Source organism: Erpetoichthys calabaricus, chromosome 5, assembly GCF_900747795.2.
Source record: "Erpetoichthys calabaricus chromosome 5, fErpCal1.3, whole genome shotgun sequence".
In the NCBI taxonomy this organism is placed as follows: domain Eukaryota; kingdom Metazoa; phylum Chordata; class Cladistia; order Polypteriformes; family Polypteridae; genus Erpetoichthys; species Erpetoichthys calabaricus.
This window is the reverse complement of record NC_041398.2, coordinates 246,527,230-246,554,795: the sequence shown is the minus strand read 5'-3', so window position 1 is coordinate 246,554,795 and position 27,566 is coordinate 246,527,230. Positions and strand designations below refer to the sequence as shown.

Here is a 27,566-nt window from a genome sequence, read left to right as displayed (position 1 = left end):
AGAGAAAAAGCGGGCCGCAAGGGTGGAGAAAACCAGAGCTGCTCAGGAATTAGCAAGCGCATCAACCTCTGAGCAAACGAATGGTAAACGTACAGAGAAAGAGAATGAAAACTATAAGTCAAGTGCATTCACTGCACGATCCGCCGTTACTGGTGTAACTAATAATAACAAGTTGAAAATATTAAAGAGTGCGCAGAACTGGCAGGCACCGCAGATGGGTTAGTGACAGGCAGTTCGTTCTCTACTCGCGCCTGTCTCTATTTGGACTGGCCAAAGGATTTGTCGTCATCACAGGCGCGACGGAGGTGGCGGTCGGTGACGTCATATTCCTGCTGCTCGGGCTGAAGCGCAAGTGGGAGATTCGAAAGCGTCACGTCCGATCAGGCTGGAATAACCTCTTAGTGCTAGCAGGATGATTTTGAAAACGCGAATCTGAGAGCCAACTCCCGTTGTCACTGGTACGTAATTTCTTTATTCTTGCGTTTTCGGCTTCTCGCGGCTCGACTTATGTAAGGCATTCCTTTATTTATTATTGCAAGGATTGTAGCGTTTGGTAACTTTATTCCGATTTCTAAAATCGCTCCTGCAGGTTAATGTGTTTGTCACTGAGCACATAGACAGCATCGACTTCCTTAAATGATGTTTCGTGTGGTGTTACTAAAGAACTCAATTCAGTTTAATTTTGTATAGCGCTCTTTACTGAATGCAGGCGGTAACGGTGTGACAAGTTCTCTGGTGAAATGCAAGTGTAACTTTTACACACTACTAAATACAGAATTAGTGCACATATTTGTTAAAATGTGGTTGTCGAAATATATAAGGTATTGTCAGGCACGGGTTAAACGCGTGTCGAAAGAATTCCCACAGTCCAAAAGTTCTTTTTAAAATATTTAGTGAAAGTTAAAAGCAAATAATCCACACAAGAATAAAAGGGACAATAGTTACACATAGAATAAAAGGAATAAAATAAAGAAGAATGTATCTTCTATAAACTTTAGCTTTTCTTGAAAAACTAGTTATTTCTCTACTTAAAGGTTCTTAATTTCTTCTTCTGTACGCCTTAAGCGTACGGTATGGCACTTAAATAAATAAGCTTTTTTCGGAACGTGTTGCAGGCATCAAATTCAAAATGAGTGAAGATTTGCAAAACTACAATAATGTTTATCAGTTTGAACATTCGATATCTTGTCTTTTGTAGTGTATTCAATTGAATATAGGCTGAAAAGGATTTGCAAATCATTGTATTCTGTTTTTATTTACATTTTACACAACGTCCCAACTTCATTGGAATTGGGGTTGTACAGTGGGTTGAAAAAAGTATTCGACCCCCTAGACAAAGTTTAAATTTCCTGTAATACTTTTCTATGAAAATGCATCTTTAGTTTCATACTGTTACATATAAATGAGGGCGCTTTGGACACTAAAAAATCCTGAAAATCATAATTATGCTGCAACGATAAAGAACATATCAGTGAAGTCTGCTGTTGATTAAGTATTTGAGCCCTAATAGCCTGGAGACTGTATGATTGTTAACAAATCGATAAGTGTAATGAAAAGAGGTGTAAACATTCAAGCCATTAATCTTCTAGCTGGTTGACTGATTGACAAGTGATTATTTAGGCCAGTTCTTAGGAACCTCCAACTGAGAAATCAGTACAAGTGGCTTATTTGGTGAAACCTCAGAAACTGACAAAAATGAAGATGAGGGAACTTTCTAATGACTTGAGACGCATTGTGATTAAAACGTTTAAAGATGCCAAGAAGATTGCCAAGCTCCTTAGCCTCAGTGTCTCCACTGTGAAGGCCATCGTAGCGAAGTGGAATGACAACTGGAAGCGGAGTGAATGGGCCAAGGTCAGGCCGTCCTGTTAAAATAACAAAGAACATGTCAAGAAAACTAGTCCAGAGAAGTAAGGACAAATCCTAAGGGGACTCTCAGTGATTATCTGCATCTGGAGTGGATGTGCACAAGGCTACAATATCGAAGGGGCTGTATGGCAGAGTTGCCAGAAAAAGAGTTGCTACTACTAAAAAAAATGTCATCTGAAAGCTCGATTAGAATTCGCTAGCAGACATCTTGACAAGAGTTCTGCATTCTGGAGTCATGTACTTTGGTCTGATGAGTCCAATATTGAACTTTTTGGCCTCAACACAAATGTGTTTGTCCGGCAGGTGGAAAGGACTGCCTACCATACCCACCATCAAGCATGGTGGGGGGGAGCATCATGCTTTGGGGGCTGCTTCTCTAGGGCAGGCACTGGGTCTCCTTGTCTGTGTTGAAGGAAGAATGGATGGTAAGAACTATATCCAGATTTGGGAAGAAAACCTTCAAGCGTTAGCCATGAAATTGGGATTCGGACCACGCTACCACTTTCAGCAGGACAATAACCCAAAACACTGTGCCAAAGTAGCCAAAGCATGGTTTGACAAAACGAAGATCCAGGTTTTGGCAGTGGCCTATAAGCCAGAGTCCGGATCTGAATCCGATTGAAAATTTGTGGCGTGATCTCAAAATTGCACTTCACAAACGAAAGCCTTCGAACTTTGCCCAGTTGGAGCAGATCCGCAAGGAAGAATGGGGAAAAAATGGCCTTCATCCAGGTGTGCTAAGCTTGTAGATGGCTATCCAAAGTGATGGAAAGCAGTTATTAGGTGCTGCTACCAAGTATTGACTGTGTGTCATGTGAAGGGGTCCATTACTTTTTCAACAGCATTTTTCACAACATGACTGTCAGTTTGCATTTGTTTAGTTCACCAAGCTCTAAAGGTTTCAAAATATGTACACAGAGAAATAAAAGTTTGCTGTCATACTCTGCATTTGTGATTTTTATTGGTTGTAATGATGTAAGATGGAAATATGGTGGCTTTGCAGAGGGGGTCGAATACTTTTTCAAACAACTGTATGATATGAAATGGCCTAACATGTTTGTTACCGATTTCTGTTATTTTATTGATGCTTACTGGGCTGAGCATTTTTTGATGTTTTAATGACTAACTAGGGGGTTCCCCCCTGCACGCTTCTCTCGCCAACCCCCCCCGGCCTGCGCTATGTGCCATCCGCTCGCGTTGTGAAGAGGGGGGGCTGAACGCATCCCAAGGAGACACGGTTGCTCCTCTGACACCCCCTCTTAAATGGTGATACAATGGGGAAACAAATACAGTTTTATTTTTTTTACCTCCTCTTTGCTCGATCAGCAGCTGGCTTGCTGCTGCCGTGTCATGTGATCTGCATCTCACAACGGTGCTTTGAACATTTAAAAGCCTGTACAGCAGCTGTCCTACTCTTTGTCTTTTATTTACGGCCCCGGACCTGGTTAAATAATTAAATTAAAGGTGGAATGGTGGCTCTGAGACTGGGGATCTGCACTGGCAATCGGAAGGTTGCAGGTTCGAATCCCGTAAATGCCAAAAGGGACTCTGCTCTGTTGGGCCCTTGAGCAAGGCCCTTAACCTGCAATTGCTGAGCGCTTTGAGTAGTGAGAAAAGCGCTATATAAATGCAAAGAATTATTATTATTAAATCTATTATTTATATATAATTATTAAATTTAGGGCGGAGTGGTGGCTCTAAGGCTAAGGATCTGTGCTGGTTGCCGGTTCGAATCCCCGTCACTGCCAAAAGAGATACTGTTCTGCTGGGTCCTTGAGCAAGACCCTTAACCTGAAATTGCTCCAGGGGTGCTGTACAATGGCTGACCCTGCGCTCTGACCCCAAGGGGTATGCGAAAACTAACAAATTCCTAATACAAGAAATTGTATAAGGCAAAATAAAGAACAAAAAAAAAAAATCTCTTGGAACAGTCTCATCTCACGGGACGCGAGTTCTTGATATTTTTTAGCTTATAATTTAAAAACAGAATAAGAATCTGAAAATCTAACAACATCAAATTAAAGTTCGATAAATTCTGAAAAGAATGATACCAAACATATATACTGTTTGTAGGTTTTAAAATTAGCCCGACACGTGACATAAAATCGTTGCACAAAATCGTTGCACTTTTAGGCTTTGGATTTTATATATAGAGAGTAGATGGTTTACTTAATGTATATTGTAATGTGCAGCAAACAAACAATTTACTGTATAATATAAAGCTTCAAAAAGTTATTGCATCATCATCTTCTTCTTTCGGCTGCTCCCATTAGGGGTCACCACAGCGGATCATCTTCTTCTGTATCTTTCTGTCCTTGTCATCTTGTTCTGTCACCCCCATCACCTGCATGTCCTCTCTCACCACATCCATAAACCTTCTCTTATGCCTTTCTCTTCTCCATTTGCCTGGCAGCTCTATCCTTAGCATCCTTCTCCCAATATACCCGGCATCTCTCCTCTGAACATGTCCAAACCAACACAAGTTATACCATAGACCTAAAAATATTGACACCATACTTTCTATTGGTAATTCTGGCAACCACAGGTGCAAGTTTTTTTTATTTTTTACAGTAAATTAAACATTAACATGGAGAAGAGTGGCAGGAGTGACTTGTGATAGAAGAGTACCTGTTAGAGTGAAAGGGCAGGTTTCTATGAGACCAGCTATGTTGTTTGGTTTGGAGACGGTGGCACTGATGAGAAGACAGGAGGCACAGCTGGAAGTGGGAGAGTTGAAGATGCTGTGATTTTTTTGCTCAGAGTAACGAAAGTAGACAGGATTAGGAATATCAGAGGGACAACACAGGTACGACAGTTTGGTGACCAAGTGAGAGAGGTGAGATTGGCATGGTTTGGGCACATGCCGAGGTGAGATGAGGGGCACATTGGTAAAAGAATGTTGAGGATGGAACCGCCAGGCAAGAGGTAAAAAGGAAGGCCAAAGAGGAGGTTTATGGATGTGATGAGGGAGAACTGGAATGCAGTTGGTGTGGCAGAAAATGATGTAAAAGACAGGGATAGATGGAGAGGGATGAGCCTCTGTAGCGACCCCTAAATGGAAGCAGCCAAAAGAAGTTGTTACAAATGTCTCTCTATTATATATAAAAAAAAAAAATTCTGGAACGAGATGAGACAAGATAAGACTTTTTTTCAAGAGATTTGCTCAAGTCCTGCGAGGTGAGACTTTGGCCATGAGATTTTTTTCAAGTCACGCCCTCCTCTCTACCATATTCAACCACACCCCCGGTACTCTCACCTCTCATTCGTGTGAATGTTTTTGACAGACACAGTTCCTGCTCTCTTAGCTCTTATACATTTTTACGTTCCCAATTAAAGAAGACTTATTATGTCCAAATCTTATTAAAGAATTTCATCCCAAAGGGATATCAACAGAAGAAATGAGTACACGGACAATCCTAGCACCGAGAAACAATGAAGTCAAACGAATTAACACGAAAATTGTCGATCGGTTACACGGCAAATTGGTTAAATGCTTATCAATGGACCCTGCTGAAACAGTTGGTGGTGATGGTGTGGAAGATGAAAACATCAACTTACAATATCATGAAGAATATCTACAACCGTTAACACCGTCTGGTCTTCCACCAGCCGGATTACTGTTGAAAGAAGGATGTATCCAAGACAAGTAATATTAGACAACAAAGGTATTGTTGATATGCCATTCGTATTAAAACGTGAACAGTTTCCCGTTAGAATAGCTTTTGCAAAGACAATTAACAAATCACAGGGCCAAAGATTCGAAAAAGTCGTTTTATTTAATGGAGAGAAGGAAACGAAATTCATTCACGGGCAATTATATGTTGTGTTGTCACGATGAAAGTCCAAACACAGAATCAAAACTCTGTTTTTGACAAAATTTAATTCAAAAAATTGTTTTTATAGTGAAAGTGTACGTTTAAAAAGTATTTGCGTGTTAACTTCAAAGCCAAACAGAATGAAATTGTATTATGCAACGAATACCTCTAACGCAAAATGAAACATAATTTTCTTTCAATTTATTATGTTTTACTATTTTTAATATGGTTAATTACTCGCTGTAATGTAAAATAGTTCTATAGGGTGGTCCAGATCTAATTATGCAATTTTCATTACGCTATAACTTAAGTTCATTACATAGAGAATTCACAGCACCTGCCCTACACATAAGTGAAATCTCTAAAATTCTTGTTGTTGCCGATAGATGGCAGCACCTGCCCTGCATTCCAAAATGGCGGGGAGATGGTTGTCAGTCGAACAGTTGCATAAGTAGATCTGGACCACCCTGTATTATGATAATGTAAGAATTCCCAAGTATATTAAAAATCTGTTTAAATTGTACATCCGCATCCCCATACGCGAGCGGCAGAACCACAAAGAGACTAGCGTGTAGCACTGGCCCGGGGGTTGGCAAGCGAAGCGAGCAGGGGGCAAATCCCCCTAGTATTTATTAAGCAAAAATGTGATACCCTTGTCTTTGGCAAAATCTTATATATAAATGTCTACAAGTGGAAGTGTATGTCTGGCCTGGAAGTGAGAGGTGGAGTCAGGGTAAGGGCTCTACCTCAGAGGAAACAGAAAATTCACTTAGCCGCTAATGCACAAGCAAGGCCAGCACGTCAGCAAAACGAAACCTCAGAAGAAATACAAAGTTGCTTAGCCGCTAACATCGGCAAAACAATATCCCTTTTTGCTTTTCCTCCCACTTCTAATGCACAAGCGAGGCGGGCACGTCGGCAAAACAAATCCTCCTAGGCGGGAGATGCCCAGAGGAGTTCCTTTCATTTACCCAACATGTCTACATCTCAGTTTTTTTCCCCAGACGATTTCAATAGTTTCTTGGACTCTGGGCTTTTTACATTACAGGCTTACACAGCTAGTAATAAATAAAAATTAAAAATTGTTCAACTTTCAAAATGATTGATTAGGTCCTGGAATGTTACTGCATGCATACATTTTCTAACTTTGATAGTTTGGTTTAGAGAGATTTAGCATGAAAATGTATGAACTGTGAAATCCGGAATTAGTCAGAGTAATCCACGGTAAAAAGAAATATGTCTTTAAATATTTTTTGCATTTGAAATGTTTGTGTATTGTGCTCTAGGCCACCTTCACAATGGCAAACGCGAACAAGACTCCACCTGGTGCTGATCCAAAGCAGCTAGAGAGAACCGGAACAGTCCGAGAAATAGGATCACAGGCTGTGTGGTCTTTATCATCATGTAAACCAGGTGAGATTTAGAAGCACAGATAAGATGAACTCAATCATATGTGATTAAATGGTTCTCCTGCATGTTTGAGTCCACAGGTACTGAATAGCAAGTAAAATGACTGAAGTCAAGCACTGTGATGGCCTCAAATGAGCTAAATGTTTGTACAGCACAGTGGTACCTCTGGTCACAACCACAATTCATTCCAAAATTCGGTACGCGACCCGAACGTAATTTTCCCATAAGATTGTATGTACAGTAATCCCTCCTCCATCGCGGGGGTTGCGTTCCAGAGCCACCCGCAAAATAAGAAAATCCGCGAAGTAGAAACCATATGTTTATATGGTTATTTTTATATATTTAAAGTCCTCATAAACTCTCCCACATGGTTTATAAATATTCCCCGTACAGTTATACAGCATAAACCCTTTATATTCTCTTAGTTATTAGGTAAGATTCATTGAAATTATGTATGTAAACACAGTTTTTATACTACTCACAAACATACATATCGTATATCATTGAGGAGTTTTATTTAATACGTAATACAGTTTTAAACATATTGTAATTGAGTAGGTAATATAAAAATACGTGAAAAATCTATAACATGTAAATGCTGTACATAAAACCAAAATGTTATTTTAAAGATACTGTAGAGCGTCTCCGATATCACATTTGTTACAGCCATTACGATAGACGGGCCACCGGCAATAAATACCAACAATGCAAGGAAAAAATGTGTGCACAGTTACAATAAACATACATACATGTACTAAGTACGTAGAAAAATAGTTTTGGGTACTCACCGACTTGTTAGATAACGCTGACATTTACTGCACTGTCACAGCTGTTCTAAAGGAGCCTCTTCAGGTGACTGTGTAGCACCGCCGTCGTCTTCTTCTTCCACTGAAGGCGTACTAGGCAGTGTTTTGCGTGTAAGGAACATCGTGATGGGCAGTTGCTGGCGCTGCTTTTTCATTTGTGTAAAGAGGTTCCTATACACTTCCGTGGCGCCGTCAAGAGCATTTTTAAATTGCAAAGAACGAATCATTTGCGGGTCCCATTCTTCAACTGATGTCTGGAGATCTTTTGCCATTCGTAGAATGGTTGCGAGACACTCGAGAGTTAGCACAGCACCCAGGAGCTTAACCACGTGCTCTGATTGGGTAGCTTCTCAGCCATCCGCCAATAGCGTCCCTTGTTTGAATTCAAATGGGCAAATCAACTGAGGAAATACACGTACTGTAGACCGCAGACATCCGCAAAGCAGTGAAAAATCCGCGATATATATTCACATATGCTTACATTTAAAATCCGCGATGGAGTGAAGCCGCGAAAGACGAAGCGTGATATAGCAAGGGATCACTGTAAATACGATTAATCCATTCCAGACTGTATGAACTGTATGTACATTTTTATTTTTTTTAGATTTTTAAGCACAAAAATAGTTAATTATACCATAGAATGCACAGTGTACTTGATCGGTAACACGAACACTCGCGCTCATACTTTTCAATGATTTCTTTCTTTAATTGGATTTCAGTTTTCTTCTAAACTTTCTTCTCACCAACACTACCACTCTTCACTTGCTTAGAGGCCATGGTTATTTGAAAAATGAATGCAAAAGCACACAAAATAGAGCACAAATGAACACACGTCTGACTGAGAACGATGTACAGGGAGAGACTGAACACGTTCGTCGTCTTTGTTAGGCCCTGTATACGTAAACGGAAGAAAATGGGAAATCATTGGTGCGTACGAACCGGAAGGGAAACTGGCCGCCAGTGTTTTTGTTCGTCACCAGAGCATGTGGTCGTGAACAGATGCGAAATTTTGGCGGACTCTTTGATCGTAACATGACCAGAGGTTCTACTGTGCATAGGAATTGTTATTTAACTATGTTTTCTGTGAAATAAATTAGCTTATAACCACAAAATGTAATATGGAAGCACTAACAAAGAAAAGTCATGCAGTTAATGTAAAAATATGGATATGTACATATGGTGGCTTAAGGCTTATTTACACTTGTGTGTGTGGAGCCTGCGCCACAGATATGCCATAGTCAGTGTCATCTACGGTGCAATCTGACATGCACCTCCTTGCGAACTCTACTCCGACCTGGACGACTCTCATTAGCAAGTTTGAAGAAGAGAAAAAGACATTACATGTATTTAGCGCTTTCTCACTATTCAAAGTGCTTTACATAGTCAGTGAGGAGCCACTTCAACCACAACCTATGAGCAGCATCCTCCTAGATGATGCAACAGCAGCCATTTTTATGCCAGTATACTCCCTACACATTAGCTATTAAGTGGTGAAATGGCGAGAGAAAGAGTTAGCCAGTTAGGGATGGGGATGGGGGGGGCAATAATACCTGGGTTGTGGCACACAGTTTAGCCCTTGACACCGGGAAACACCCTACTCCTTACATAGGATGCTCAGGGATCTCTTTTTGACCCCCCCCCAGGAAATTGGGACGCTGGTTTTACGTTTCATCTGAGAGAGAGTGCCATTTTTACACCACAGGGTAAGCAACACCTGCTGGCAGCACCAGCACCTCATCCAGCAGCAACCCAATTTTTCCTTAGATGGTCTCCCCTTCTAATCTTATATCACAGCTCCAGCTTATTCAAAACTCAGCTGCAAGAGTCCTTACACGGACCAGCAACAGCGAGCACATCACACCCATCCTGCTCCGTCTCCACTGGCTCCCTGTGTCTTACAGAATCGAATATAAAATCCTACTAATAACTTACAAAGCCTTAAATAACCTTGCGCCAAACTACATCAGTGACCTTCTCCATCACTATGTGCCTGCCTGCCCACTAAGGTCCTCTGATTCTGGTAATCTTGTTGTGCCCCTCACTAATCTACACTCCATGGGTGACAGCAGGGCCTTCAGCTGTATAGTGCCCAGACTCTGGAATGACCTACCAAAATTAATCAGGTCAGCTGACTCCATGAATTCTTTTAAAAAACAACTCCAAACTCATCTGTTCAGTTTGTCTTTTAGCTCTATTTGACTTTATTACCCTTCTCTCAGTTTACTTCTCTGTCAAGATGCTAATATAACCTGTATGTGTGTGTGCTAGACCATCAATTATGTTGTGTGTTTCTTTTTTTTCAGAATTCACTGTCTTAATCTTCTTTATTTATCTGGTTTGTACGATGCTATATACTGTATATGCTGCCGTTCTTTATTATATTCTGTAAGTGCCTTGAGCATGGGAAAGGCGCTATATAAATAAAATGTATTATTATTATTATTATTAAATGCTGGCCGGGCCTGAACATGCTTAGCTTCAGGTGGAAGACCTGTTCTGAAGTGCATGAGGTACAATGCATCCGGAAAGTATTCACAGCGCATCACTTTTTCCACATTTTGTTATGTTACAGCCTAATAGCAGGGCCACTGTTATTTCTAATATCTATAAATGATTTAGATAGGAATATAAGTAACAAGCTGGTTAAGTTTGCAGATGATACCAAGATAGGTGGGTAGATCAGCAGATAATTTGGAATCCGTTATATCATTACAGAAGGACTTGGACAGCATACAGGCTTGGGCAGATTTGTGGCAGATGAAATTTAATGTCAGTTAATGTAAAGAATTACACATAGGAAGTAAAAATGTTAGTTTAGAATACACAAAACAGAACATAAACAGCCTTTCCGCTGTTATTGCGGGTTGAAATATTGGAGCTCCATCCTCTAGGTCAGGGGTGTTGAACTCCAGGCCTGGTAGGCCACAGTGGCTGCAGGTTTTCATTCTAACCCTTTTCCTAATCAGTGACCGGGTTTCACTGCTAATTAACTCCTTTTTTCCCTTCATTTTAATAGGCCTGTTTTTAAGGATTCAGTCCTCTGAATTGACACTTTTCATCATTAAATGGTAGCCAAACAGAAATGAAACATGAAATGAGCTGACAGATGACCAGGTAAATTGGAGCTTCAAACTCCAACCAATTTCTTAATGAGATGCCGATGCTTGCTGTTAATTAAACTCGTTATTTAATTCCAACACCTTGTTGCTACTCTCATTCTGCTAGTGCAGACATTTCCAAAACTGTTGATTTTCTGTTGATCAACCTTACTGAGACCTCCACCTATCTTTATTTCCACATATTGTATGATGGGCACAGGTTAGTTAGTCATGTGGCGGCTTGTTTTGTGTCTCATCATTGTTTGGCTGCTAATTAAGGAAAAAGAGTTAATTAAAATTAAGGCAAAACAAGCTAATTAGCAGCAAAAACTGGTCAGAAGATGGTTAGAATGAAAACCTGCAGCCACTGCGGCCCTCCAGGACTGGAGTTTGACACCCCTGCTCTAGGTTGTCCGGGTCCAAATGAGACTCCAACAGTTGAGGGTTTTAGGTTTTCATAGCACTTCGGGTGCCAGAAGGGGCAGGATTAACTGCCCTCAAGGGACATTTTCTCACTGCTGCGGAGGAGAAAAAAGACGACACAATTAGCGGCAGTGCCCCCTCTCACCCTGGCAGGGTATTACATACCTTGGATGAGCCCTGACATGCACGACACTACCATTAAAAAAAAGAAGGTGGGATTGGGTAGGGCATGTATCCAGAAGAACAGATGGTAGATGGACAGCAGAAGTTTTAAACTGCATTTCCAGAGATAAGAAGAGACCAAGCAGGCGGCTGAATTCAATATGGATGGATAAGATAAGGAATTTTGCTGGAACAACCTGAATGCAGAAAAAACCAAAAACGTTTGTTGTGGGGAAAGTTGAAATAGACCTTTGTACAGCAGTGGACTGATGGTTATGATGTGTGTGAGAAGGAAGGTTTTAAATTGTCTCTGACGTTTAATTGGAAGTCAATGAGGTGATTAAAGAACTGAAGTTCTGTAGTTTTAGTTCTACTTACACTACTGGGCAAAGTTTTAGAATGCCTGAGTTTTTCCAGTTTATCTTCAAATTGAATCAGTTGAAATGCAATGAATGATCTAAAGTGGTGAAAAGGTAAATAGTAAACTGACAGAGCTTTGAATGTAAAGGTTAGGTTGAAAAAAGGAAATTTCAGAATATTACAAATTGGCCTCCTTCATGGAAGAACTAATATATAATCTACAGATGGTCTGCAGCAATTTAAGTAAATTAAGCCTTGCACATAATTTGCACAGGTGTCCCAACTTGTGTTGATTACTTAAAAACACTCTGTGTGTCTTAAAGCAGAGTTGGAACAGACTCTGAAGTGCTGCTTGGAAAATATTCCAGTGACAAAGGCAAGAAAATGGCAAGTAACAAATGAAATGAGACAAAGCGGGATTAATTACCCTTAGAAGTGTAGGCCTTTCCATCCATCCATCCATCCATCCATTTTCCGACCCGCCGAATCCGAACACAGGGTCACGGGGGGTCTGCTGGAGCCAATCCCAGCCAACACAGGGCACAAGGCAGGAACCAATCCTGGGCAGGGTGCCAACCCACCGCAGTCCATCCATCCATTTTCCAACCTGCTGAATCCGAACACTGGGTCACGGATGGTCTGCTGGAGCCAATCCCAGCCAACACAGGGCACAAGGCAGGAACCAATCTCAGGCAGGGTGCCAACCCACCGCAGGACACACACAAACACACCCACCCACCAAGCACACACTAGGTGCCAATTTAGAATCACCAATCCACCTAACCTGCATGTCTTTGGACTGTGGGAGGAAACTGGAGCGCCCGGAGGAAACCCACGCAGACACGGGGGAGAACATGCAAACTCCACACAGGGAGGACCCGGGAAGCAAACCCAGGTCCCCAGGTCTCCCAACTGCCTTTCATTTAGAGAAATTGTAAAAAAAACAAGTCCAGTGGTGTCCTACACAATCCAAAGGCAATTGGAAACTGGAAGAAACTCTGATAGGAAGAGATCTGGCAGAGCCAAAGTCACAGGCCAGTCAGAAGACAAGTTTCTAAGGGTCACCAGCTTGTGTGATTGACGCCTCACAGCACAAGTGCAGGTGATTAAAAGCAAGTGTCAGTGTCTACTGTGAAGAGGAGATTTTGTGCTGCAGGTTTGACATTGAGGATCTTACGAGCTGGATCACCTTCGGGGAAATGCGCCACATGGCCGTAGTACCGTAACTGACGCTCCCTCACAATGCAGGTCATGTGCCTCATTCGGGACTCCATGAGCAACACAAAGTCAAACCAGCGGGACCCAAGGATTTTCTGGAGAGACACAATAACAAAGGAGTCCATTGGTCATCTCATTGTTGGGGGCCTGAGTGGCTGGAGTAGGCCAAGGGGTTGCCCACGTAACACCTGGCTGTGGCAGATAGAGGGTCATTACCGGAGGGTGGGACTGGATTGCGTGTCTGCCTGGGGGAGTTGCCAACCAGGATCCCGAGCTGTTTCGTCGTGTCGTAGGCGTATGCTCCCCAACTTGACTTGTTTGACATTGAGAGGGGCAGTAAGAAAGCCATGCCTTAAAATACCGGCTATGGACTGCTGCTGACTAGGAGAAAGTCTTATGGACTGATGAATCTTTGAAGTCTTCAGTTCATCATGCAGGTTGTTTATACAATGTCAAGTTAGTGGAAGGATGGCTCCTTTCCTCCATGTGAGACACCAATCTTCAAACACGGAGGAGGAAGTGTGATGGTCAGGGGTTCTTTTGCTTGAGGCAGAGCTGATGACTTGCAGAGAGTGACTGGCATTCTGAATCAGAAGGGTTACCACAGTTTGGCTGTTATATCAGCAAAAGGTGCCGGCCACTTTGATTAATCAAAACTTTGACTAAATTAACTTCTTTTGAATTCATTTTAATTGACTTGTTCTTGAAGACTCAGACCCCTCAATTGTTTCTTTGTCCTTAATTAGCAGCCAAACAATAATGAGATACAAAATGAGCCAAAACAACTGGTGTCCATTATGCAATATCTGAACATAAAGAAAGGTAAAGGTCCCGGGAATGTCGATCTGCTCAGGTCCCCAAAACATTTTAACAGGGGGCTCTTAGAAAGAGAAAATCAACCATTTCGGAAATGTCTGCTAATGCACCACGAGAGCAGCAACAAGCCACGGAATTAAAGAACAAGTTTAATTAACAACAAGAATTGGCACCTCATTATGGAACTGGTTGGAGTTTCAGGCCCCGACTTAGTTGGTCTTCTGTTGGTTCACTCACTTCACATTTCATTTCTGTTTGGGTGCCATTTCAGGAAAGAAATTAAGCAATTCAGATGAACGATGAAGAAATTCAGGGGAACAAATCTTAAAAAAGCAATTTAATTAAAATGAATTCACAAGAAGTTAATTAGCAGCACAAACAGGGCACTCATTTAAAAAAAAAAGAGTTAGAATGAAAACCTGCAGCCACGGTGGTCCTCTAGGACCGGACTTGGTGACCCCTGCTTCAGAGGGTGCAGTAACACAGTCTGTTCCAACTCTAATTTAAGTCAGAGGGTTTTTAAGTAATCAGACGAAGTTGGGACACCTGTACAAACTGTTTGTTTCAACTTGCAAGGCTTAATTTACTTTAATTGCTGCAGAACATCGGTAGGTTGTAAACTGTTCTCATCATTATAGGTGATGAAACTTTTGACCAGTAGTGTGTGATCCTTACTGACTTGTTATGAGTTGTGTACAGAATAGTAGCTAAACAATTCAAACATTCTGCCTATGAAGCATTAAAATAGTCAACTCTGTGAGACGACTGATTGAGCTTTTCAGAGTCCTGCAGATAAGGAAACTGATGTTATTTTGCAGTATTTATAAGCAAGGTTTAGAAAGCGCAGAAATGTATTGAATGAAGACTACCATATACATTCGCGTTTAAGTTCTCCCACACTTGATTTTAACATATAATTTATGGTATTTTATAATGTATATAAGTTGAAGGTGGAAAACTCCCACTATTGGTCCAAGAGATTACGATATGCTAACGCCCACCTGAGAGAGTAACCATGGGGCACACTGCCTTTTTTCTCTTTATTTTTCCTACGTGACCACACGGTAATACCTGCACTATCCAAAGCGACGTTTGCACTGTTTTGTGTTTTTTGTATCTCACAACCTCATACACCTGTACCGTAAGAGCATCCCTTATCTACGATGGAGTGTTCGATCAGAAGAAAATATGAAGCTGGTTTTAAATTAAACGTCCTTAAAGTAGTGAAAGAAATTGGTAACTGTGCTGCTGCAGCAAAATTTAATGTGTGTGAGAAACTGATGCGAGATGGGTGGAAGCAGGAAGATGTAAAAAAAAAAAATGGTCTTATTTTTGAACGTGCATATGAGTCGGGGTCTGATTTTATGATCGATTTTTTTCGGGTTTCAAGACCCGACTTGTACGCGAATATGTACGGAAAATCCTTGTCCAAAATGATATGTAACAGCTAAATTAATGCTCAAGAGTTTTGAGTTAAGAGCATGATAGATAAATAGATAGAACTCAGATGTATTGTCCCCAGGGGGATATTTGGCTTTTCACAGGAAGTCTTTAAATAAATACAGTACAATCCCTCTTAACTGGCCCCGCATTAACCGGCCAACGGATTAACCGACCTGTTAAAATATTTTATATGTATGCACTTCCTTCTTTCCTGGAAGGTGAGAGGGCTCCTACGCTCAGAGTGATTTCCGTTGACATATTCCTTTATGAATTTTCCACGGTGCCTTCTTCTTTCTACCTGGCGGCTCCCCTGTTTCTCCCATCGGGCTTCGCAACAGGGGAGTCGCCCTACCTGCAGGTGCAGCTGCCTTCCACACTGGTCCGGTAACCCTTGGATCCCTGGCTACATCCGGATCGAGACTTGAGTTCTTTCCACAGCGGCCAGGGCGCTCATGCTGGGGCTTAACCAGCCCAAAGCCTCCATGACTGCCGCTGCCTTTCAACGGCCAGTCGTCTTCAATACCGGTCACTCCAGCTCCGTGATCGCTCAGCTAGAGCAACCGCTTTCCTCAGCCCCACCGAGTGTTGGCCAAACACTCATCATCAGGGGTTCACCTCCCAGCTGCCTGCCTTTGCTCCATCGAATCTGCGCTCGCGCTCTCCTGCAATGGCTTTCCTCTATCTGCTTCCTTCTCCATTAACCATAGTCGCTAAGCCGCGAGTGCGGCGATTTTTTTATTTAAAAAGTGGCCTTTTTGACTTGAGCTGTGGACCCACTACACCACACTGTCCAGTCGTTGTACGAGAAAAAAACCCGTGTGCGAAATCGTGGATAAAGCCTTGTGGATATGGTTTCTTCAGGAACATCGAAGAGGTACAGTACATACCTTAGAAATTATTTTTCTACATGAAAATAGATAAGCGTCGGATTAACCGGCCAACACAGCAACTGGCCATGGGTCGGGTCCCGAGGTGGCCGGTTAAGAGGGATTGTACAGTAGAAAAATAAATAAAATATATACACAAACACCAGAATGATTGAAGAGGAAGAAAATTAAAAAGAAAGAAAAGTCCGGGACCCAGTCCCAGTAAGACGATATACAGGCATATTGATGTTTGCAATAAAGGAGCCCCAGTCACATTTCTTGACACACTTGTGCTGAAAAACTCATTGGCTGAAAGTCCTCAGTGTCTTTGAGTCTGAGAGAGGATGTGCAGCATTGTTCATGGTGACCCTCAGTTTTGTTTTCATTTTCTTCTCCACTATCAGAGTGCACCCCATAACTGAGTCTGCTTTTTTAATTGGCTTGTTGAATCGGTGAGCCTCTCTTGAAATGATGTTACAGGCCCAGCACACCACACTGGTCATCCCAGAGTTATAGAATATGTGAAGGATGTCACTCTCTACATTAAAGGAGCACAGTCTTCTAAGAAAAAAGAGCCTACCCTGCCCTTTCTTCTAGAGGTCCAAGGTGTCATGAAAACAGTTCAACCCAACGGTGATGTGGACCCCCAAGTACTGTAGTATTCACCACCTCTACATCCACTCACTGAATAGTGACTGGACATAGAGGCTGTTTAGTGCAGCAAAAGTCAATAATTAAAAGCTATTATTGCCTTACCAGTAACGGCGCAGTGCACGATAATGCAGTGAATCCACTTGACTTGACCATTCCTAGTTTTCATCCTCTTTGCAATTACTTAGTACGTTTTCTTTCATTTTTCACTTAAGGTGGCACTTCAGTCTTCAATCTGCCTCAAGAATGATTTAAGATATGAAGAGGTAGGGGAAGTGACAGCGAAGGTGGTAAGATGAGAACGGCACCCGTACGTATGTGCTGCACTGCCGGCCTACTGGCCGCTGCTGAGAGTTGATTCTACAATAAAATAAAAATAAAAAGAGGAGTAACCGTGGAGGTCATTCATCACCCCGGAAGCGGATAGTAGACGTCACATAGTACATGTGTACCAAATTTCAGGTCAGTAGGTCAAACGGTTTGCGAGCTACAGGTGATTTAAAATCCTGGACAGATAAACGGACAGCGATGGTAGTGAATTATATAAGAAGACTCTTCAGAGTTACCACTGAGTACATGAGGTTATATCTTTTTCTGAATTTAACTGCAACACCTATCATTTATCCACTGTTTTACTTCAGTAGTTATTTAGGTAAGTATTTGAAGAAATATTACTTGATTTAAATGGTAAATGCTTCTGAGTGTCAGCACACTAATGAAAATGTATATGATGCTTCCAAATTACTGATAAAATAAAGGGAATAAGGATTTTTTTTATTAAACTAGTAAAATTTCCTAGGGACTCCACTTCTAACATCCATCCATCCATTATCCAACCCGCTATATCCCAACTACAGGGTCACGGGGGTCTGCTGGAGCCAATCCCAGGCAACACAGGGTGCAAGGCAGGAAACAAACCCCGGGCAGGGTGCCAGCCCACCACAGGGCACACACCCCCACACACCAAGCACAAACTGGGGACAATTTAGGATCGCCAATGTACCTAACCTGCATGTCTTTGGACTGTGGGAGGAAACCCACTCAGACACGGGGAGAACATGCAAACTCCACACAGGGAGGACGTGGGAAGCAAACCCAGGTCTCCTTACTGCGAGGCAGCAACGCTACCCACTGTGTCACCGTGCCGCCCCACTTCTAACATATAAAAGAGAAATCAACACTTTCTAGTCTTAGCTGTAAGTAGAACAGTTGCTTTAAAATTTGTTTGACATTCAACTCTGTCGTTTTTACTCTGCCGGGTGTTGTTGCAGTGGACTTTATTCCACATAACTTTCATTTTCAATCACCAGTACCCACAAACCATTTCTGTGACAGGTTGCTCAGCCCATCTCCAGTACGTATTGACTTGTAGATCGATAGATAGATAGATCAATAGATACTTTATTAATCTCAAGGGGAAATTCACAATTTGTAGTACATTATTGCAAAATGTTTTAAGCAGATTATTGTCTATGCTGTAAACACCTTGACTGAAATCTTCCTACTTTTCTGTCGCAGGTTTCGGTGTTGACCAGCTACGTGATGATAACTTGGAAACCTATTGGCAGTCTGATGGTTCACAACCTCATCTTGTTAACATCCAGTTTAGGTAAGGATAAAGACACTTAAACAAAAAGAGACAGGTGAAAGTTTCAAACTCAATGTCATTAATGCTTCTACCAAAGGTAATCTGAATATTTATATTACTCAGGCTCTGAGTGAAAACCACATGGTTATAATTATTTCCAAATTCATACATACAAATTTCTTGTTAGGAGCCTGAAAAGTCCAGATGTCTGGTAACTACCAAATTCCTTTCTCAAATCACTATGCCATAATTTAATTATTTCTTTTATAAAAATACAATATAAAAAATACAAGTGTTACTTTGCTTACAAGAACTTTTGACCGTGCAGTTACAGTTGATTCAGAAACTATTCAGACCCCATCACTTTCTGCACACTTTTATTGGATACATTTTCCATTTTTTGTCCATCAGTCTGCACTCAATAATCCGCAATGACGACATGAAAACATGCTTTAAAAAGGGTTTGCAAATTTATTAAAATTAAAAAATGAAATCTTTCCATCTCAGTTCAGACCTTTTCCTTTAGAACTCCAAATTGTGCTCAGGTGTGTCCTGCGTGCTTTAATTCTCCTTGAAATGGAGTCCATCATTACAAATTGGCCCATTCTGGGCAAAAAAAGTAAACGGTTGGCGGAGATTTGTTTAGTACAGGGGTCTCTATAACCTATTTTCCCCCTGAGACCTACTTTTACAAAATGAAAATGGACGAGAGCTACTAATGTTGCCTAACGTTTATTCTCATAGCTTATTTCAACCCAAACAAACTGAGTAAGCTTGTTTTGCTTGAACATTTACAAAATGTTGGTGTCCACAACTCACATTTTGCATTAAAACATTACGTATAATATTGAGTTCACCTGCAAGTGCATTTTGTACGTCTGTATGCATTTTCTAGTGTATCTCACACTATTGAATTAAAACGTGAATGCTGTCAAAACAAAACAAAAAGCAATGCAATTTCCAAATCCACAGATATGACTACTTCATTTGTCATTTTGTCACATGTCACTGTGTCACTTTATTCACAGGTCCAGTTGCATGTGTGACGTGTTGTTTATTTAGATGACTGGCACTGAGGTGTCTGGTGGAGTGGAGCCACTCAGGTTTACTTTTATGGAGTCATTTCAATGTTCGTCTGTCAGTCTTGTTCTGAACTTTGATTTCATGACATTCACGTCAGACTCACAGAGGTATGGAGACCCAAACACAGCAGACATTTTCAGAGCTGCTTGGTGAAGATTCTACTAGTTATCTGGCTTTATTAAGCTCCAGAAATGCTGAGAATGCTGTTGAGACTTTAACTGCACATTATTTTGAAGGTTTACTAATATGTAATACCAGTAACGGCGCACTGCACGATAACGTGCAGTTAATACACTTGACTTGAGCATTCCTAGTATTCATCCTCTTTCTCTGTACATTTAGCATTCGTTTGCTCAGAGTTTGATGTGTTTGCTCCTTCCTGAGCAGCTCTTCTTTACTCCACCCTAGCAGCCCGCTGCTTCTCTTCTTTTGTCGGCATCTTTTTGCGTTAAAACTGATTAAGTTAGTTTCTGTGTTGCAATTACTTGGTACATTTTCTTTAATATTTCACTTAATCTGGCAGTTAAGTCTTCAATCTTCCTCAAGAATGATTAGTGAAGGTGGTAGGGAATGAGAACGGCACCCGTACGCATGTGACTCACGGCCGCCCTGCTGCGCGCTGCCGACAGTTGATTCTACAATAAAATAAAATAAAAAAAGTAATAAAATCATCACCCCGAAAGCGGATAGTAGACATCACGTAGTATATGTGTACCAAATTTCAAGTCTATAGGTGAAACGGTTTGCGAGCTACAGGTGATTTAAAATCCTGGACAGACAAACGAACAGCCGTGGTAGCGTATTATAGAAGAAGATAAAATCGAGTGTCTGTCTGTCTGTCTGCTTGTCACGAGAGAACTACTTTACGGATTTAGATCAGTTTTTTTCTATAATTTGCTTGAACACTCCAGTTGATTTTGCGACTTCTCTCATTTCGCTATGTATCGTAGTTCGCTTGCGAATCCAAGAAACATGGCCTTTCCTGAATTCAGTGGGCTGAAGATTTTTTATTTTTTCTCTTGCTTTGTAGACCTTTTGTTTCCCAGCATTTACCATCTGAAATGGACTCTGCTGGCTTTACTGTGCTACACCATCAACTTTTCAAACACATATCATGGTTTCCACAATACATTGTTCTGTATTATTCATGTCTGATCCTTTTCACCCATGTACAGTGGGGGAAATAAATATCTGATCCCCTGCTGAATTTGTAAGTTTGCTCACTTACAAAGAAATGACCAGTCTCATAATTTTTATGGTAGTTTTATTTTAAATGGAGAGAGACAGAATATCAACCTAAAATCCAGAAAAAACGCATTACATAAAAGTTATAAATTGATTTGCGTATCATTGAGAGAAATAAGGTATTGATCCCCTACAACCCAGCCAGAATTCTGGCTCCCACAGTTTGGCTGTGTGCCCACAGATTGGCACACAGATTACAATCAATCAATCACAGATACTCCTGATCTCAACTCGTGATGTGTATAAAGCCCACCTGTCCACAGAATCAATTTCTTCCATTCCAACCTCTCCACCACCATGGTCAACACCAAAGAGCTGTCGGATGACATCAGGGACAAGGCTGGAATGGGCTACAAGACCCTCGGCAAGAAGCTTGGTGAGAAGGTGACAACTGTTGGTGCGATTATTTGGAAATAGAAGAAATATAAAATGACCATCAATCTCCCTTGGTTTAGAAAAGTGAAAATGATATTTCTAAGCTCAGATGGTAGTGAGTTCCAGAGCTGGGGAGCAGAGCAACTGAATACTATGCTCCCCATGGTGGTAAGACGGACGAAGGGGACAGTCAAGTGGATGGAGGAAGAGGATCTAAAGCAGGGGTGCCCAATGCGTCGGTCGCGATCGACCGGTAGATCGCAAAGGTAGTGCAGGTAGATCGCGTTGCATTAAAAAAAATTATTTTTTAAACGTTAGTCTATCATATATCCTCCTATTGGCATTTGCCACTTGATTGACATACAGGGCGGCCAGTCTGAGATCTCTTTTCTTCTAACACACTGGTCATCCCGCACAATCGATCTAACGCGTGAGCTACTGCAAAACTCCGGCTGTGATCTAGTTAGCCTTCCAATTTATATCGACTAAAGAAGGGATTTTAAAAAAAAATTTGTTTGGGGTTTATGGGCTGGATGTGGAATTGGAAGAGGATTTTTTTTTTCTTACAATGTCACAATCGAAGTGCATTTGTCTGATCTGTCAATCTATCATTGCTATTCCAAAGAAGGAAAATGTGGAAAGGCACTTTCGAACTGTTCATAAAAACTACGAAACTGACTTCCTTCCGAAAAGCGATCTGAGAAAGAGAAAGTAGAGGGAACTAAAATCGCAGTTAAATTTGACAGCCGTCATTTTTCACTCGGCTGAATTCAAAAGCAAAGGCAGACACACCGAATCATCGTTCCGGGTGAGTCACTCGATCATTAAGCATAAGAAGTCCTTCCAAGATGGAGAGATGATAAAAAGAGGCCTTCATTGAGACAGATGGCTAGGGAGAAATTCCTGCTGAGATTTCAAGACCCCTGGCCGGAGAAAAAAGGAGTTTCTCCTGCTCATTAAACATGCAGAATACAAGCAACTTAATAACGATCAAAGGCCGCTGGACTTGGCATTTTTTTCCCCGATTTGACCAACATGTTGAATGAGCTTAATTTACAGCTGCAAGGAAAAGCGAAAACCATGGTCAATATGATTAGCTCAGTTAATGCTTTCAATCGAAAAATGCAACATCTGTCCTCAAAGCTGCGGCGCCTTGATTTGGGGAACATCCAAAACCTGGCGTCAGAGCTGGAGACGCAATGGAAGGCATGTGTGCAAATTGACAGCATACACTACACAGAGCAGATTGAATATTGTCTGTCAGACTTTGACAGACGGTTTCAAGACTCAGCTTTACTTGAGCCAATTGCTACATTTAAGTGCTATCCATTTAGGGAAGATGTTGAGGATGATTCACCCAACTCAAAAATTGCAGCACTGTTTCATCTAAAACTCCTCTTCAGTGGAGGATGAGATTTTGACACTACAGGCTGACATTCAGCTGAAGTCTGGGGCTCTTGGACAGTTTTGGAACTTACTCACAGGGGAAAAGTACCCAAACATGAAGAAATGTGCTGCCTCCTTGACTGCATTATTCGGCTCTACTTATTTATGCAAGTCAGCCTTTTCCCACATGAAGATTATTAAATCCAAATACTGTAGTGACCATAAATGTATTAAATTGTTATTGTGCCATAAAGTATTTCAGTTGTGCAAGGTAAGGCAACATATATTTTATATATAAGTATACTCAGTATATATATCTATATATATATAAAAGGCAAAGCCCTCACTGACTGACTCACTCATCACTAATTCTCCAACTTCCCGTGTAGGTAGAAGGCTGAAATTTGGCAGGCTCATTCCTTACAGCTTACTTACAAAAGTTAGGCAGGTTTCATTTCGAAATTCTACGCGTAATGGTCATAACTGGAACCTGTTTTTTGTCCATATACTCTAATGGAGGAGGCGGAGTCACGTATCGCGTCATCACGCCTCCTACATAATCACGTGAACTAAAAACAAGGAAGAGATTTACAGCACGAGTCAAACGCGGGAACGAAGGTAAATGACATTAATTTTTGAGTGTCTTTTAATACTGTGTAAGCATACATATTAACACGTGCAATTAAACGTGTGCATTTACGGGGTGATTTCTCAGGCTTAAAAGCTCGCCTTTTATCAAACGCGGGAACAAAGGTAAATGACGTTAATTTTTGAGTGTCTTTTAATACTGTGTAAGCATACATATTAACACGTGCAATTAAACGTGTGCATTTACGGGGTGATTTCTCAGGCTTAAAAGCTCGCCTTTTATTAAAAAGGTAAATGCTAACTGTTTTCATTCTGAAGGGCACAAACCACGTTAGATTTCAGCCGTTAAACACGCAAAAATGTCGGTACACCAGATAAATAAGCGCAACATATTATCAGTTATATTGTATGCTTACAATACATATAGAAATGTGTTAATCGTTAACTAATAGTATGGGATGGTGTTTTTCGACTCGCGCCTTGATTTAAACGATTCCATGTCTTGGTGGGTTTGCGTAGCTTATTGTCAATATCTTTACACCTGTTTTTAAAACTTATTGACTGAAACGGGCTTTCACGAAAAAAGTTAGGGCTTTGCTACAGGATACACCCTCCACAAGTTAAGGAAGTAAAAATAAAAGGTATATATTTCTGTTTTATTTAAACCTTTTAAGTTCGTGTAAGCATACATATTAACACATGTGCAATTAAACGTGTGCATTTACGGAGTGATTTCATATTATCAGTTGTATTGTATGCTTACAATACATATAGAAATGTGTTAATCGTTAACTAATATTATGGGATGGTGTTTTTTCGACTCGCGCCTTGATTTAAACGATTGCATGTCTTTGTGGGTTTGCGTAGCTTATTGTCAATATCTTTACACCTCTTTTTAAGATTTAATTTAAAAAGGTTTTCTTTTCTTCTTAATTAAAATTTTAAAGCAATACTTCACCGCTGCGAAGCCCCTCTAGCGCTGACGTCCGAGGTTCGATTACCGTAAGCGAGTGCAGTGAGTGTGTACGCCTGATGAGCCAAGAATAAGGGGGAAACACGTGTCGCGTACTCTTTGCATTATTTGACAGTAAACTATTTTCAACCACTCTATGATCTTCTTCTCACAACTGAAGTCACCGTGGCTGATGTTACCTGACTTGCTGGCCAACCATAAGCGAGATATGTGTATATGTAGGAATGTGTATATATATATATATATATATATATATATATATATATGTATATATGTATATATGTATGTATATATATATATATATATATATATATATGTATATATGTATATATATATATATGTTTTCATAACCTCTTTAACACACTACTTCTCCGCTGCGAAGCGCAGGTATTTTGCTAGTCTTTATATATAATACGCTACCATGACTGTTCGTTTGTCTGTCCAGGAGTTTAAATCACCTGTAGCTCGCAAACCATTTCACCTATAGACTTGAAATTTGGTACACATATACTACGTGCCATCTACTATCCGCTTTCGGGGTGATGAATGACCTCCAAGATTTTTCCTCTTTTTATTTTATTGTAGAATCAACTCTCTGCAGCGGCCGGCAGGGCAGCCATGTGGCGCATTCGAATTGAATGCAGAACTAAACTGGAAGCCAGTAAAGCTGCTGCAAGACGGGAGTGATATGGTGAATAGAGGGGGTTCCAGTAATGATGTGGGTGGGCAGCTGAATTCTGGACCAGTTGAATCTTATAAACAGATTTGCGAGAAAGACCAAAGAAAAGGGAATTGCAATAATCGAGACGAGAAGTGACAAGGCTATGAATGAGGAGTAGTGGTGTGGGGAGTGACGGAGGGGCGAGTACGATTAAAGTTACGCAAGTGGAAATATGAAGACAAGGAGATGTTATTGATGTGGGACTGAAAAGATAAAGTACTGTGGAACCTCAGTTTGTGAGCATAATTCATTCCGGAAACATGCTTGCAGTCCATAGCAGTCGTATATCTAACTGAATTTCCCCATAAGAAATAATGGAAACTCAGATGATTTGTTCCACAACCCAAAACTATTCATATAAAAATGATTAATACAAAATATAAAGTAAAAATACATAAAACAAATTAACCTGCACTTTACCTTTGAATAGAATCATGGCTGGTGTGAGTGAATTTCTAAACTCTTGTGGGATTCAACCCAATGGGACGACATGCAGAAGAGCGTCCCGAAGCAATCGTAGTCTCCCAGCGCTGTAGCAGTTCGCCATAAAATCGAATCTGAAAAGATCACGGACATGCTATAAGCGCCTGCCATCGATGGGTGATACAAGGAACAAGAAACATTATAAATGCCTAGGATAAAGTGTTGGGTTTGGGTAGTAGATCGGTACTATCTTCATGGATAAGTGTGCCCGTGCATTTTCAGCAATAGGGAGTCACAAATCAGCTTAACCCAAGACATGTTTGAGGATGTTGAATGAAAACTTGAGTAACCGGTGAAAAACCCAGCAGATGTGGGAGAAGGTGTAAACTCCACACGGAAAATAACTGAAAGCGGGATTCAAATCCAAGACACTGGATCATGTCACCTACCTGGTGGTGTCGAATATTGTCAATGCCAGGCACTTTACTGTATAGTCAGGGTGTGTTTCTGCTTCTTGGTGGTAAACATTTTTCTTATTCAAAAAGAATTAAAATCCTCCCCTATTCACAAATAGATAAATGTAATCAATATAGGGAGAAATCTGTTTTTGTTTAAAAAAAGAAAAAATTTTAGATATGGTGGATAGAAATTGATCATTAATATAGTTTTGCCTAAATTGACAGTTTGTGGAAGGATGGGAATAAAATCATCCTGCATTTATTTTTTTTATTGTCTTTTTTCTGGATTTATTGTTAAAATTGTAATAGCTTTGTAATTTACATTTGTAAAATGTTAAAAATGCTATAGTGGAAAAGTCTTGATTTCAATCTTTATTATGTGTCCCTGTCAACCAAATTAATTCCAAATTTTAAGATGATGCATTTTTAAATGTGTGTTTTTATGCAGGAGAAAAACCACAGTGAAGATGCTATGCATTTATGCTGATTATAAGTCCGATGAAAGCTACACACCCAGCAAGATCTCGGTCAGAGTGGGGAATAATTTTCACAATCTGCAAGAAGTAAGGGTATGTGAGCACTCCAGTTTTAATTGAAGCTCTCCATAAAGAGACTTGCAATTTGCATTTAGGTCATTGAATAATAAAACATATAAATGAGTTCAGTCCAATATAATAGTTTAAAAATACTTTGTGCCCATGTTTTAATGGCTTGAGTTTTATCCCAGCTAATTCAGATTTTACTTTGTTACTCGAGCTCACACTAGCGGTGGATAAACACCATTGCAACGCAAGCTATGATGTCTGCTTGGTGCAAAAGCTCCTGCTGCGAGGAGAGTGAAATTGTAATTTTTCTGTTCCATGTAAATGATTTGTATTTTTGAATTCTAGTGAGATTAATACAATTATCCAATTTGTAACATATGACAGTAAACTTAGATTTACTGTTTTTTCCAAAATGAAAGCAATCATTTTGTTGCTCTGTAATTGATTACACCGAGTCGTTTGTAAGTGTACAGTTAATTCAGAAAGTATTCCGACCCCTTCACTTTTGTTGTCATTCCATTATGTTACAGCCTTGTGCACACAGTAGACATATTAGTTGGGTAGACATTTGGAGAACGCCACAAACCAAACTCTGTTTTCTTTCTTTCTTTCTTTCTTTCTTTCTTTCTTTCTTTCTTTCTTTCTTTCTTTCTTTCTTTCTTTCTTTCTTTCTTTCTTTCAGGATAAGCAGTTGCCCCACAATGTTGTACATTTATTTAAGCGACAGGCAAAAACTGACCCCTGATATTAAACTAGCATGTAATTACTAACCCACTAGACAGAATTCAGTAAGGTCTGATTTACGAGAAAGCTTTAGACCAGTTACAAAAATAATGTTCAGTTTTGAATTCTTCAATTAATCCGATTCAAGCCTAAAACAAATTTGATGCTGTTTATGTTCTTAAACCCCTCTTCAAGTTCTCTCGTATTATTTTTCTCTATTTAGTTTTATTAATTACCGTTTGTGCACACTAGATGTCACCATTGTACCACTCAGTGGTGCTTTTCTGCTGGGGTATTATTAGCTGCATTTTAGCACAGCAAAGTCAAAAAGAGAAATATTTACTGTACCATCTTGTTAGAAAAAAAATTAAAACTAGTCGTTTGGATGGTTAAACTTTTCAGTCAGTTATAGTCCATTTTATTGCATGTAAAAGTGAAAACAATTGTAAATTACTTAGTTATTTAAAGCAGATATTGAATACAGTTTATGTTTTGTATTAAGTGGTGGTTTTATTTTTTTA

At 40.4% G+C, this 27,566-nt stretch overlaps 1 protein-coding gene across 2 annotated transcripts in view; it reads left to right on the top strand.

Moving 5' to 3' along the window:
• The first annotated feature begins 301 nt into the window (after positions 1–301).
• Positions 302–27,566, top strand: part of anapc10 (anaphase promoting complex subunit 10) — a 90,182-nt gene continuing 62,917 nt past the window's right edge. The window contains exons 1-4 of one of the 2 annotated variants that reach the window (XM_028802730.2): positions 302–458; positions 6,971–7,097; positions 18,456–18,546; positions 26,226–26,346. In XM_028802730.2, the coding sequence (XP_028658563.1) occupies positions 6,983–7,097; positions 18,456–18,546; positions 26,226–26,346 (327 nt within the window). In that variant the 5' untranslated portion in view covers positions 302–458; positions 6,971–6,982. Of the gene's footprint in view, positions 463–6,970; positions 7,098–18,455; positions 18,547–26,225; positions 26,347–27,566 lie in introns of both variants that reach the window. The other variant, XM_051928193.1, reaches the window with a different exon arrangement.